This window comes from Arvicanthis niloticus, chromosome 6, assembly GCF_011762505.2.
Source record: "Arvicanthis niloticus isolate mArvNil1 chromosome 6, mArvNil1.pat.X, whole genome shotgun sequence".
NCBI lineage: Eukaryota > Metazoa > Chordata > Mammalia > Rodentia > Muridae > Arvicanthis > Arvicanthis niloticus.
This window is the reverse complement of record NC_047663.1, coordinates 12872569-12886397: the sequence shown is the minus strand read 5'-3', so window position 1 is coordinate 12886397 and position 13829 is coordinate 12872569. Positions and strand designations below refer to the sequence as shown.

The 13829-nt window shown below is 48.0% G+C and overlaps 1 protein-coding gene across 2 annotated transcripts in view; it reads right to left on the bottom strand.

Annotated features, from left to right (window-relative positions):
- Wipi1 (WD repeat domain, phosphoinositide interacting 1) overlaps positions 1 to 13162 on the bottom strand; it is a 37559-nt gene extending 24397 nt beyond the window's left edge. The window contains exons 1-3 of one of the 2 annotated variants that reach the window (XM_076935557.1): positions 12974 to 13162; positions 8349 to 8431; positions 6385 to 6554 (exon numbers count right to left, since the gene is read on the bottom strand). In XM_076935557.1, the coding sequence (XP_076791672.1) occupies positions 6385 to 6554; positions 8349 to 8431; positions 12974 to 13053 (333 nt within the window). In that variant the 5' untranslated portion in view covers positions 13054 to 13162. The remainder of the gene's footprint in view (positions 1 to 6384; positions 6555 to 8348; positions 8432 to 12973) is intronic. The other variant, XM_034505660.2, reaches the window with a different exon arrangement.
- Between the last annotated feature and the right edge of the window lie 667 nt (positions 13163 to 13829).

Below are 13829 nucleotides of genomic sequence, written 5' to 3'. Positions count from 1 at the left end.
CATAGACCCTCTCACAGGCTCTTCATCCCACTATGGCAGACCACTCTCTTCCTCCTCAGGAATGTGTGTTGGATGCAGAGCGTCTTCCCAAGGTGGTGCCCTGTCTTCAAAGCATTGTGATGAGGATGCAGCACCATGCAAGTGGAGGGGTGGGTGCTATGTGGAGGTCCTGGGAGGGCACTCACTTCAACAGCTCTTTCTATGTCCCTAGTAGCTGCCCCTGCCCCTGCACAGCCTGACTCAGTTTCCCCAAGGCCAGTGTTGCTAAGCCTGGAAGAGCACCAGTCCCCCAAGGACCAGTCCAGGTCTCTGTACAAAGACCCAAGAGATAACTCAAGAGTTTGTGAGGCTTTGCTTCCCATCAGCAGGAAGGGAAGATAACTAAACATTATTAAAAGGCTGCAGACCCTCTTCCAGGAAAGCCATGTTTTCTCAACAAAGGGAGACTCTTTTCTAGGGATTGAACCCAGGGTCTTGCATATCATAGGCAGCTGCTTTGCCACTAAGCCACACGCCCCACCCGCCTTGTATTTTGTATTCTGACATAGGGTGTCACTGAGTTACTAAGGCTAGCCTCAGCTTTACTCTGTAGCCCAGGCATGTTTTGAACTCATGGTCCTCAGATACCCGAGAAGCTGGGACAACAGTGCTGAGACACCTTGCCCCTCCCCCCACCCTGACCCTACCTGCAGGCACTCTTCTCAATTTTAATTAAAACTCTGGCCACAGTGCTAAAGCTGTGTAGGAGAAGTAAAGAAGATTCTAACTAGATCTCAAAGTTGGGGTCAGTGAGATGGCTCAGTGGGAAAAGGGACCTGAATTTGACCCCTGGACCCCACGTAGAGATGGAAGGAGAGAATCAACTCCACAGGCAAAGTTGTCCTCTGGCCTTCACGTGTTCTCTGAGGCACATGCACATCTCCCATCACACACACACACACACACACACACACACACACACACACACACTTTAAAACTCAAAAAAGGGAAGCTGGAGAGATGGCTTAGCAGTTAAGAGCTCTTGCTGCTCCTGCAGAGGACCTGGGTTCAGTTCCCAGCACCTACATAGCACACAGTTGTCCATAACTGCAGTTCCAGGGGACCTTGCGCCCTCTTCTGTCCATCTTGAGCACTGCATGAATGTGGTACACACATAAATGTGGGCAGAACATTCATACACAGAAAGCAGTTCTTAAAAACTCACTTTAAAATAAAATTTCAAGATGGGTGACAGACATTGCCACGTCTCTGGAAAGTAGTCAGTCACCTGATCACTTGCCAGTCACACCATGATTTGTTTTTATCCTTTCTGTGTTTGTTTCTGTTCTCGGTTTCTGACAGGCCCTGGTATCCCCTTCCAGCCCTGCACCCAGTCCTCAGGAGAGGGAGGCCCTGACAGGTGCATCCTGTAGGAACGTCACTGCCTTCAGGCTAGTCTGACCTGAACAGCATGATTGCAGTGCTGTCAGCTCTGTGGGCCACTCATCTGGACCCCAGTGGGTCATCACCATGCAGGTCAGAGACAAGAACGCAAAGGGAGTGAAACAGGAAACGCAGGAAGGGAATGGGGAGGTACTTGTCCTGAGTCCCACAAGAGCTGGCTTCCAGGACAAGTACAAGCTAGAGACTGCTCAGCACACCCACCTTGCCTTAGCTGATCATTATAGTTCACCTGATAGCCCAGGCTGGCCACAAATTCCCTATGTAGCTGAGGATGACTCTGAATTTCTAGATGTCTCACCCCCACTTCCCAGAGCTGGGGTTACAGGTGTACGTCGCCAATTCTGCTTTTCTGTGGTGCTGGAAACTGAACCTGGGGCTTCGAGCATCCTGGGCAAACACTCCGACAAACTACACCCCCAGCCCACTCTTTCATTCTATGTCTTATAGGTAATTAATCGTTTTTATCAATTAAAGAGTCAGATAATTAAAGAATCTGCACCACGATGTAGCCTCAAAGGCTTCAATCCAATCAACAACCAGTCGGGCAACAGGAGGCAGACGGTTAAACAACCATAAAAGCTTCCAAAGCTAACGACATCCAGCAATCTCTTCAAGAAAATACACGTCTGCACTAAACACAATGGGAGTGACATTAACTGAAAATGGGACATACCAGGATTCCGGAGCACCTTTCCTCTCTGCATATGTAGGATTTTGTGAAGTGGTTACATGTGTGGGACATGCACACATGTGCGTGAGGGTGACATTCAGAGCCAAAGAAGGAAGTCGGGTGTCCCTCGCCACCATGCTCATCTAGTTGTTCTCAGGCAGGGTGGCTCACTGAATCTGGAGCTTGAATTTTTCGTCTAGGCTGGAGGTCAGCTGACCCCAGAAATATTCTTGTCTCTGGCTTCCCAGAGCGTTAGAGTTATAAGCGTAGGTGTGTGTGTGTCCATGTTTAGCATTTTACATAGTTGGCTGGGAGTTCAACTCAGGCCCTCATGGCATAGCATAAGGATGCTTACCCAATGGACTGTCTCCTAGCCCTTGGGGTTTTGTGGGTCTTTCCTTTTCTCCTTCTTCTCCTTCTCCTTCTCCTTCTCCTTCTTTTCTTCTTTTTTTTGGTATGTGTTTTGGTTGGTTTGTGCGAGTGTATTTGTTTTTGAGACAAGATCTCATTGCAGCTTCGGCTTCCATGGAATTTGCTATACAGCAGAGAATGGCCTTGAACTTCTCATCCTCCTGCCTCTACCTCAGCAGTGCTGGGATTATCGACATGCGTCATCACACCTGGCTCTTTGTGGCGCTGGGGGCTGACCCAGGGCTTTGTGCAGGGTAGGCAAGCATTCATAGACCAGCTGAGCTGTATTCCTGGCGCTGAAAACAAGGGTCCTGTTTGTTTGTTCGGAGACAGAATTGCACTCTATATAACCCAGGCTATCCTTTGATGTGCAATTTTCCCGCAGTGGCCTACTGAGTGTTAGGATTACAGGAGTGCACTAGTATCCTGTTTGGAAACATGGATTTTTGTTTCTTTGTAACTTCTTATACAAATCTATCATTTCCCTGTTTTTAGAAAGGAGCCACATGCCTGAAGACCTGACATGGGCAGGCTGATTACTGTAGAGCAATGCATGCTGTGGTGGTTGGTTTGAATCCATGCTTGGCCCTGGGAGTGGCACTATTAGGAGGCGTGGCCTTGTTGGAGTAGGTGTGGCCTTGCTGGAAGAAGTGTGTCACTGTAGGGGTGAGCTTTGAGACCATCCTTCTATCTGCCTGGGAGACAGTCTTCTGTTTGCCTTTGGAACAAGAGGTGGAACTCTCAGCTCCTCCCTCACCATGCCTCCCTGGATGCTGCCATGATGATAATGGACCGAATCTCTGAACCCATAAAGCAACCCCAACTAAATGTTGTCTTGGTCATGGTGTCTGTTCACAGCAATGGAAACCCTAACAAAGACACACGCCTATCCTGTGTCCTTTGCCTTTCCCCTAAGCAGGTGGCTCTGCGGGCACTGCAAGAGCTCCCTTGCGCCAGATGAATCTCCTAAGCCAAAAACTAAGTCCAAAGACTGGCAACTTTAAGAAAAGAAAAACCAACCCCCCTTCCCGATCTGCCTCAAGCCATCTTGGAAGACAAAAGTCTGAGCAGCACCTCTCAACCTGTGGGTCGCTCATCAGATATTTACATTATGATTCATAGCTGTAGCAACGTCACAGTTAAGAAGTAGCAATGAAAATAACGCTATGGTTTGGGTCACCACAACGTGAGGAGCTGTATACTAAGGGGTCGTGGCACTAGGACTGTTTAGAACCATTAGGCTAACGGAAGGCAAGCCGTTAGCTTGGGCTTGCTGCTAGCTCGGGCACTGTGAATGTGGCTGCCTATACCCGTGTCCTCTGGAGGACGGGAGTGAGGACCTGAAGCTACTGGGTGTTCTGGGCAGTGGAGGTGCTGCCGGAGGTCTAACAGACTCAGACACAGGCGCAGTCCTTCCTTGCTTCACGCCATTGAGACTACCTGAGAGGAAGTGCGAAATCATACCAGCAAATTCCACGGGCACTACTTGAGAGCTCTGGTTGGGATAACATTTGACTATGTCATCTTAGAAAGCTGGCAAGGTACCAGAACCGAATTCGGCTGTCATATAATGGATACTACTACTTACAAGCTGGAAGGTTCTGCAACAAAACTTGCAACAGGCCCGAGGACACCCTTGAGCCAAGAACCCCACTTAAAATCCCTCAAGTAGGAAATTCTTAAGCTGCCCTCCCTTCTCTTACTAAGACTTCCGCTTCTTTCCTGCCTCTCGTCTGCTCCTGGCCACTGAGGTTTTCCTCCCTCGTTTCTGTGGCTGTTTTCTATGAACTTCAGTGGATCCTCAGTTAAAATAGCTGATTGGCTAAAGCAACGAGCCAGGTGTGGTGCTCACTCTTGTAATTGCAGCATTTGGGGGAAGTTTGCTTTGAGTTCCAGGCTAGCCTTGGCTACTTGACTGAGACCATCTCAACAACACAACAAAAGTAACAATCTTTTCCTTCTCAGAGACTTAACAACATATTTGGTCTCATTATTTAAAAAAAAAAACCAATCATAGGTCGGAGAGATAGCTTGGCAGTTAAGAGTGCTGGCTTCTCTTGCAGAGGATCTGAGTTCAGTTCCCAGCAACCACATGGCAGACCACAAATGTCTGTAACGCCAATTCCAGGGGGCCCAGCGCCCTCTTCTGGACTACTTGGATACTGCACAGATGTGGTACATAATACATGTAGGCAGAATACTCATACATAAAATAAAGAGAAGTTTTAAAAGTTATTGATTAGCACTTAATAGTTCAGATTCAAAAAGAAGAAGAAGGAAGGGGAGGGGGAGGAGGGGAAGAGGAGGAGGAGATAGAGGAGTAGGAGGAGAAGGAAGAGGAAGAGAGGAGGAAGAGAGGATGAGGATGAGGAAGAGGATGAAGAAGAGAAGGAGGAGGAAGAAGAGGAGTAGGAGGAAGAAGAGGAAGAAGATGAGGAAGAGGATGAGGATGAGGAAGAGGATGAGGAAGAGGAGGAGGAGGAGGAAACCACTTGTCCTCAAGGAATGCCACTGGGAACACTGAACAGAGTAGGTAACTGCTTGTCCCAGGCAGTGCCTCTTGGTTTTATCCAGTTATTTAACAGGCAGGCAGGAAACAATGTTCAGGAGCTCTCTCCCATCAGGTTACATAGCAATGAACAGAACCACCCCAGCCCCTGCTCTCAGGGGACGTAAAACTCAGTCACTCTAGGGAGACAGCTAACACACTAAACACATCCTAAGTGTTAATGCTTTAAAAAGGCATATTGCATATTTGAGATGAGAGTAGTTCCTTTCAGCAATGAAAACACTGGAGGGATACATGCTTAAGGGCTAGCTGGAGAACTGTGGGTCTAGCTCAGGGACAGACCTCTCATTTATGATGTCCTAGGTTCCCCTGTGTGCCAGGGAAGGGGTGGGTGTTAGCTACAAAAGCAGAAACGTGAAACCGAGGAGCTGGCTGATTAGGAAGGGCCACATGAGAGCAGAGGGTCAGTTTCACCTACTGATTTAAGAGCTGACCCAGGGGGACCACACCCTAGTCTCAGGTATGCCATTCTTAGAGGCAAGACCACTGTGCACAATAAATCTTACTGCCTTGGGCCAAGAGCATGTTTAGGATGTCCTGAGGCAGTTGGTAGGACAGAGACCCAACCTATATGTGCAGGTTCTGACCTGCCCCAAGAGTAGGCGGTGAGTTTGGCCAGGCAATGGCCATGCTTGACAGAGACCATGAGCCAGTATGACGAGGGAAAAGGCACAGAGGACATGTTCTTTATACTTTGCCCACAATCCCAAGTTTGCTGTTAAAAGTTCTGCTACGTTACCTTCAGCATTTGATTCTTGCTTTAGAGACTTGGTTTTTGTTTTTGTTAAAGACAGGGTCTCGTATAGGCCAGGCCAGGCTCAAACTTGCCACATTGCCAAGAAGGATGGCCTTCTGACTCTCCTGCCTCTACCTCCTCTGAGCGCCGCCATCACCGGCTCCCTCCTGAGTTTCTCCTGCTACCACAGGCTCACACCACCATGCTGCTCTGTCTGTGGGGGCTGGGGAATCAAACTGAGGATCTGGTGCCAGAGAAGCCTTCCACCAACTGAGCTATATCTCAAGGATGTTCATCTTAAAAGTTTTGATTACACTTCTTTATTTCTGTCTGTGTGTGCATGCACCTCTTGCATGTATGCAATGGTCAGAGGACAACTTGCAGGAGTCAGTTCTTGCCTTCAACCATGTGGGTGGTGGGGACTGAGCTCAGCTGACCAGGCTTGGTGAGACATTTAGCCAACCCAAAGACATTCATCTTTAGAGATGGTTTTCTTCTGCTCCAATTAGCAGAAGGCTAGACACCTTGAGGGGTGGGGGTGTCCCATCTCCTCACCTGTCGGTTCAGCCGAATAGACAGAATGTTGCTGGAGTAGCTGTAATTACAGATCTCAGTGCCTTTCTTGAAGTGGTACACGTTCATCTGCCGAGGTTTTGTGTGACTGACCACCACAACCAGGCTGCTGGAGAAGAGGCGCTCCACAATGTACACGTCAGGGATTTCATCTAGGGAGGGGGAAGGGGCAGAGGTGAGGTCACACGGATGTCCCCTGAGGGAAAGACTGGCCTTTGTAACACTGAGTACCACACAGGCTAGTTTACAGTAGGATCTGGGTCTTGCTACTGGGTACCCTTCATCAGTAATGACCCCACCCTGGCCCCAACAGCAAGCTTTAACTGTCTCCAGGGATAACACTCCCAGAGACCTTCCCAAATACCTAAAGCAAAGAATATGCTAATAACTGAGACTCCAGAGCCACCTTGAACACCATAGCATATAGTATAATTACCACACACACACACACACACTGACTGTATATGTGCATATACCACAACACACATAGTGGAGGTCAGAAGAAACCTTGCAAGAGTCGGTTCTCTCCACCATTGTCTTGGGGAATGAGTTCAGGTTGTGAAGCCTGGCATTGAACGACTTTACCACTAAGCCACATTGCCACATTCCCTCTTTAAGACAGAATTTTGCTCAATAACCCAGGCTAGCCTTGAACTCTTGATATTGCCGCTTCAGCCCCATGAATGCCAGGTTTTATGGGTGTGCACCACCATATTTGGTGCAAGAAAACATGTCTGTACTCAGAAGGGAAGAATAGCAGTAAGCCACCAGAATATGACAGACAGGCCTTTGGTGACTTTCTGAGGCCATCTTGTCAAGTGTCTTTCTTGTTTGTTTATAGGAAATCCCACTGGAAGTATGACATGTGACATACTTCACAGTAAAATATTCACCAAAATGATATGATAATAACAACATTTTGCAAATATATTAGGGGCCAAGGGTGCAAGAGATGGCTCTGTGGATAAAGTGCTTGCCCTGCATACATGAAGACTTGAGCTCAAAGCCCTATGGCCTATGTAAAGCTGGATGTGGTGGCACAGGTCTAGACCCCCAGTGTTCTATGAGATGGGAGGTTGAGACAGAAGAAGCCCTGGAAGCTCATGGTCCAGTTTGCCCAGGATACACAATGGCAAACAACACATCTCAGATAAGGTGGAGGGTAGGTGCACACCCTCTCTCACACACATCTCTGTTACACGCAGAGATCAAAAGTGAATACAAAGTAAAGAAATTAGGAGCCCCAATTATTATTTACCAAACTGTGTTCTTTCAGAAAATGCAGAGGTGAAATACTTGTCACTATGGCAACAGCAGACATTATTACCCCTGAGAAAAGTCACAGTCACATTTCTGAGTGGAATTATTCTTCATACTCACTAGAAATACTTCAACATCTTCAATATGGGTTATGTTGATACGCTCATGTTACTTCATTCAAACATATAGAACATGTCCCTACTAAGTGAACAGTGTCACCAGGCTACAGGGGCAGTGAGAGCCAAAAGAAGAGACAATGCCTTTGGGTTGACAATGCCATAAACTGGTCACCATGAGCACAGATATATAGAAAGGTGTCAACAATATGATTTCAAACAAGGGCTTTCTTACAAAGAAGAAAATGTCACCCAAGTTATTGCCAAATTTCCATAAGAGCTCCATTGTGGCTTTTACACAAGAGGAGACAATGGCCCATATTCAAATCTGCACAACACCAGCTCTTTAGGTTGATGGCTAAGACAGAAGTCAGGCTCAAGTCTGAAGTCTACGGCTGGGGTGTAGCCTTGGTGGTCCAGTGCTTTTAAGAGGCCCTGGGGCTCAATCCCCAGGACTCCAAAAGAAGAAAATTAAGACAAGGAAAAAAAAAGAAAGAAAGAAAGATTAACATCTAGACAGAGGATTTCATATCCCCACAACAATCCTTATGTGCACACACACACACTTACTGCTTCCATGGACTTGATCAAGTTGCTCCACAGAACTCAGAGAAAACAGCTTATAACCGGCCTTGGTTCCAATCGCCAGGGATCTGAGGAAGATAAGGACAACACGGGAATGACAACAGATACCGCATCCCTTTCCTCCAGGGGCTGCTGAGGTTCAGGTAAACAGGTCAGGGCTCGGACCTCTGATAACTTACTCAAGACAAAGCATGTTCTGGCAGACATTCATGAAGGGAAAAGGTCAAAGGCGACTTTTAAGAGACAGAAACTGCTTGGGCTCTGTCACCAGGGAAAATGTTAAAGCTCCTATAAATCTTCTCTTCCCAGCTGGGTGAGCATAGGAAAAAAAGGAATGTTCAGGAAGTCTTTGTATCTACACCTCCACGACGCCTGGGGGAGATAGCCTTGTCATTTGTTTGAAAAGACCTTTACCGGAGGGTGAGTTATCATCGTATGTGTACATGCTCACATGTGTATGTGTGATGTGTTCACGAATATGCAGGGTTAGAGGTGTGTGCCAGGTGTTGTCCACATGTCAAGGGAGCTCAGTGGACAGGCAAGCCTGATCCCCCCCACCTCCAAAATTCCCTTTTCTATACAAACATTTGTTCTTTCCTGGGATGTAGGAACAAGAAACTACTATCAGCTTTTAAGGTAGCAGGTTCTAGGCCTTAGCCCTCCAACCTTGGAGGACGAGGGTTTGGCATCCAGCACTGCAAACAAACACTAGCACTTGAAAAAGTAGGCAAGGGGAATTCTTTGAACTCTAAAATATACTAGAGTGGTTACTATTTTCAGGTTTCTATTTCCTAATGCAGAGTTTTCATGTAGTCCAGGCTGGTCTTGAAAATACGCTTGGTATGGAGGCCAGAGCTTCATGCCTACTAGACAAACATCTAACTTAGTAGCAGCCTCAGCCCTGAGGTTGATTTTCAGTTTCTTCTTATTGGTGTAGATGCATTCAGTTGCCAATTGAAGATGTAACGCTTGCAAGTAAGGAGAAAAGATACTGCAGAGCCCTAAAACAGAACTAAGGAGATGTGTAATCCCAACACTCGGGAGGGGAGGCAGAGGCAGGAGGATCTCCAGTTAGTTGAAGGCATCCAGGGATGCACAAAGCAATTCTTTCCAACCCCCCCCCCCCCCATCAAACAGAAAACAACAAGTCCCACCAAAACACTACCGACAAACCAACCAAAAGACTTAACAATTTAAAGTGGGTGTCAAGGGTTGGGGAAGTGGTTCAACAATAAGCTTGGTAATCTGGATTTGAACCCCAGACCCCATGTAAAGGTGGAAGGAGAAGGTCCAGCTCCCCAGAGTTGTTCTCTGACCTTCACATGCACACTTTGGCCAATGTGTTACCCACCCCATCATGTGTGTCAGGCGCAAATCCTGATTTCGGAACAAATGGGTTTCTTCTTTGTTTCTTCATTTTATGCTTGCAAAAGAGTCTCTGTTACTCATGCCGCCTCTGAGGTTGTGGGTTAAAGTGGTCTTTTTACGATTGCCTCAGGAGTATCTAGGGATCCTCACAAGCTGACACACTCAGCTCAGAAGGGTGAGATTTATGAGAAAGGGGCTTGGAGATCACTCCTTTGTTTTAAATGACTGCTCTGTGACCAGAAAACCAGAAAAGACTCCATATTAAGGAATTCAAATTCATGTCTTTTGTTGTTGTTGTTTGGTTTTTTTCAAGACAGGGTTTCTCTGTGTAGCCCTGGTTGTCCTGGAACTCACTCTGTAGACCAGGCAGGTCTTGAACTCAGAAATCCACCTGCCTCTGACTCCCAAGTGCTGGGATTGAAGGCGTGTGCCATCACTGCCTGGCCTCATATCTTATTTTTATCTTGTAAGACCTTTCTAGAAAAACAAAATTCTCATTACTACTCACTCATAGAAGTAGAATTGGAGACAACTCCCAAGCACTGTCCAAGCTTTAGAATTCAGCTACCGTGTCTAGCCCAGTTACAAAGCATCAGTGTGGTGAACATTGGCACCTGACTCTCTATCTATCTTCTCTAGAAAGACTAGAGCTCCAACTCAGCCCACACATATAGAGAAAGACACACCAATTCACCTAAATGGATCCAGCAAGGAAGATGATTTATTTTAAAATTCAATGTCATACCCTCCACGGCTCCAAGCAACTGACTGTGACAGACCTTTTATTTATAGGCGAGGCAGAGCTGCCCAGCAGAGACTTCATCCAGAAAAGCAGAGCTGACGGTGGGGACAGAGGAAATCAACTTTCAAAGCACCTTACGGGTTTTTGAAAGACAGCATTCTTATCCAGCTGCTTCTCTGTACTATTTAATAACTAGAGTAGACAACAGCATTTGTTTTCCAAATCCAATAATATCACTAAGTGTAATTTAGATGTTTTACTACTTGTAAGTAAATCACCTCCCCCTCCTGAGAAGGAAAACACTGTCCAGCATTTCAACAGACATTCTGTTGAACAGTGTTTCACAGACAGTGCAACAGAACACTCTTGCAAAAGTTTCTTACAAAACTTCAGAATTTTATCTATTCTATCATGCATCTAAGTCTCATTTTAGAAGATAACCCCCAAAACAACTCAACAGGTTACAACAGCCTTAAAAACAAAGACATACTAATTTTGGTGCCTGAAGGCTAGGATATAGCTCAGTGGTAGAGTCTTTGCTCAGGGTGATTGAGACATTGGGTCTTATGCTTGGTACCCTACATCCCCTCTACCCCCACCCTGCTCACCCACCCACACAAGAAAATGGGGCCGGATTTGTCTGGCATGTATAAAGCCCTGAGTTCCATCGACAGCACTGATTAAACAGTATGATGATACTTCCTGTAATCTCAGTATTCCAGGACGGGAGACAGGAGGATCAGAATTTGAAATTCACCCTCATCTACTAGGGAATCTGAGGCTGTCTGGATTATAGTCTCAAAACAAAACAAGAACAAAATACCAAGAAAATACCACAGGGTACCACACTTAATGGTTTGTGACTATTACATGTCTATGGCTATTGGGAGATGTTGTAAGATGTCCTTTTTTTTTTTTTTTTTTTTTTTTTTTTGTGGGTTGTGGTCAGAGGCAGCCTGAGAGTCACTCATCTAGACAAGCTGTCGAGTTACTGGATTACATGATTACACATACAGATTTTTCAAACAAAGACATATTGTTCAGAGCAGGGGTTTCCAAACAGAAACACAAAGGGAATGAAAACCAGGGCTGCTTATGGCCTTAATTACACCAACGAATGAATGTTCAATATTAGCACAGTTCAGCCAGCAGCAGCCAAGGCACAAGCCTGAAGCTGAATCCAAACAAGGAACAGAGCAGAAACTGGTACAGCCGGAAGTGGGACACTGGGAAGTGGTCATCTCTGCTCTCATGCCTCAGGGCTCCACATTCCAAAGAGATTATTCCATATGGTCCCCAGGCTGACTTCCACAAAAACAGGGAAGGAAACAGTAGTTTGCGTCTAAGATTTAATCCTTCAGATGCCTACAACTCAGGCTAGCAAACCCTTGTTCATGGACCAAAGTCTAAATGTTGACCATCATAGTGAAACATTAAAAATCCACTTAAAAAGCTGTTGGGAGCCGACTTTAGTAGAAAGCGGCTAGATCAACTTTGCAGCCATCTGGAACCATATACCCTGATGAAAGACTTGGTTGTCAAAAGCCTATAACAGCTGAAGCACACTCTGATAAATATATTGTTTATCCCACATAGCTTGTTTTGCTGTTTAGTGACCTCAGCTGTATGGTGCACGTGGTAAAGTGTTTTCACCTGTGTTCTCCTGCTTGTGTATATAAATACCTCAGAATTCCCTTCAATAAGAGAGACTTGAGAAAATAGAAGAGACTGAATCACACCCTGTCTTGGTCTCCATTCTCCATGTTGCTTGCCCCAAGAGCCACACTCTCTCTTGACCAGAGCACTTAGCCCCAAAAGTGTTGAGGCAGAATGTGGGCCTCAACAAAAAGCAACAGGGTGGAGAGCCTGCTTCCGGGATGGGAAGCCGTCTGGGGCAGAGAAAGGGCTCCTGAGCTTACAGGAGATTCCCTGAGACTGGGTGGACAGTAAGTAAACACAGAAAGGTAAATAAAGAAAAGCTTCCTACGGCCAAAGGGACCAGCCAAGATGACCAGTGCTGGGGCTGGCCGGGCTACAGGGATAGGCTGGCTGTTTGTCCGAGGCCCTGCCCAAATGCCACGTTGAGATACTCAAGGACAAATGGTAAAGTTTTCCCCATCTTCCGGACTCTTGCATCCTCCCTCTTGAGTCAAGTAGCAGATTCCTCCCTACCCTCACCTTTGTTTTGGTCCCTGATCTCCCTTTCGGTCACTAGGTGGCTTACACCAAGTCCCTCCCCCACATTCAAGGTCCCCCTCCGCCCTTCTTGCTGACTTCTTTGGGTCACCCTGGCTGCCTCTTTCTGGTAGGCTCTGGCTGGCAGCCGTCTGGGTGGGCTCAAGCCCCACTGCTGAGCAACGCCGCGACACAGGCTGCCCCGCCGAGGTACCGTCGGCTCTCAGGCCCCGGCTAGCCACCAGTTGCGTTACAGGACAACACCCTTTGGTGGCGACATTCTGTCCCCCACTTCCCTGGCCAGGGGGCTGGAGCTGTGGCTTACGTGCAGTCTTGGTTGAAAGAGAAGCAGCTGAGCGCCGCCTCCACTCGGCCCGGAGGGGTATCTACGGCTTCGGCCTCCATCGGGGGCTCGACCCGAGAAGCCGCAGCTCTGAGCGGGGGACAGCCACCTCAGCAGCCCGCCCGCGCCGGTTCCGTGGGCCGGCTTGCCGCCTCGGTCCCGCCCCGTGCTCGTCCCAGACAGTTCCCGCCCACTCAGATACCACTTGGCCCCGCCCCCACCGTAAGACCCCGCCCTCTCACGACTCCCACTGAGCTCCGCCCCCGGTACCCTCAAAGAAGCAGTTGGGTCCTAAAACAACCAGGCCCCGCCCCTGCCCGGATCTTATTTAGCTCCTGCCCCTGCCTCGAGTCCCGCCCCTCCCGGCTCTAGCCCTGCCTAGGACTTTTAGGACCCGCCCCACACATGTCCCACTTAGCCTCGCCCTCTCCCCTTCAGGCACCTAGCCCCACCCACTCACAAGCCTAGCCCCTCCTCAATCTAACCAGGCTCCTCCCCTGTCCCCTCCCACCTAGTTTGGTAGCCCCCGCCCCCTCTCCAGCCAGGTCCTGTTCCTACCCCGCCTCTTATCTCAGGGAACAGAACAGCTGACAGAACAGTGACAGAACAGACAAGTACGATTGGCCACCACCTCTTTTAGTCAATCAATGGGGCTAGTGGACGGAACAACTGCTGACGGCCCGCCCCCTATTCGGAGACGCCGCTTGCCATTGGTCAAAGGTGCTGGAGGCAAAGGCAGCAGGCCACGTGGTGGTGTTTTCCTTGCCAGAGCGTCCAGAGGGTGAGGAGGAGTGGAGCTGCAGGCTTCAAGCCTGCCTTGGCGTCAGGGACAACGCCA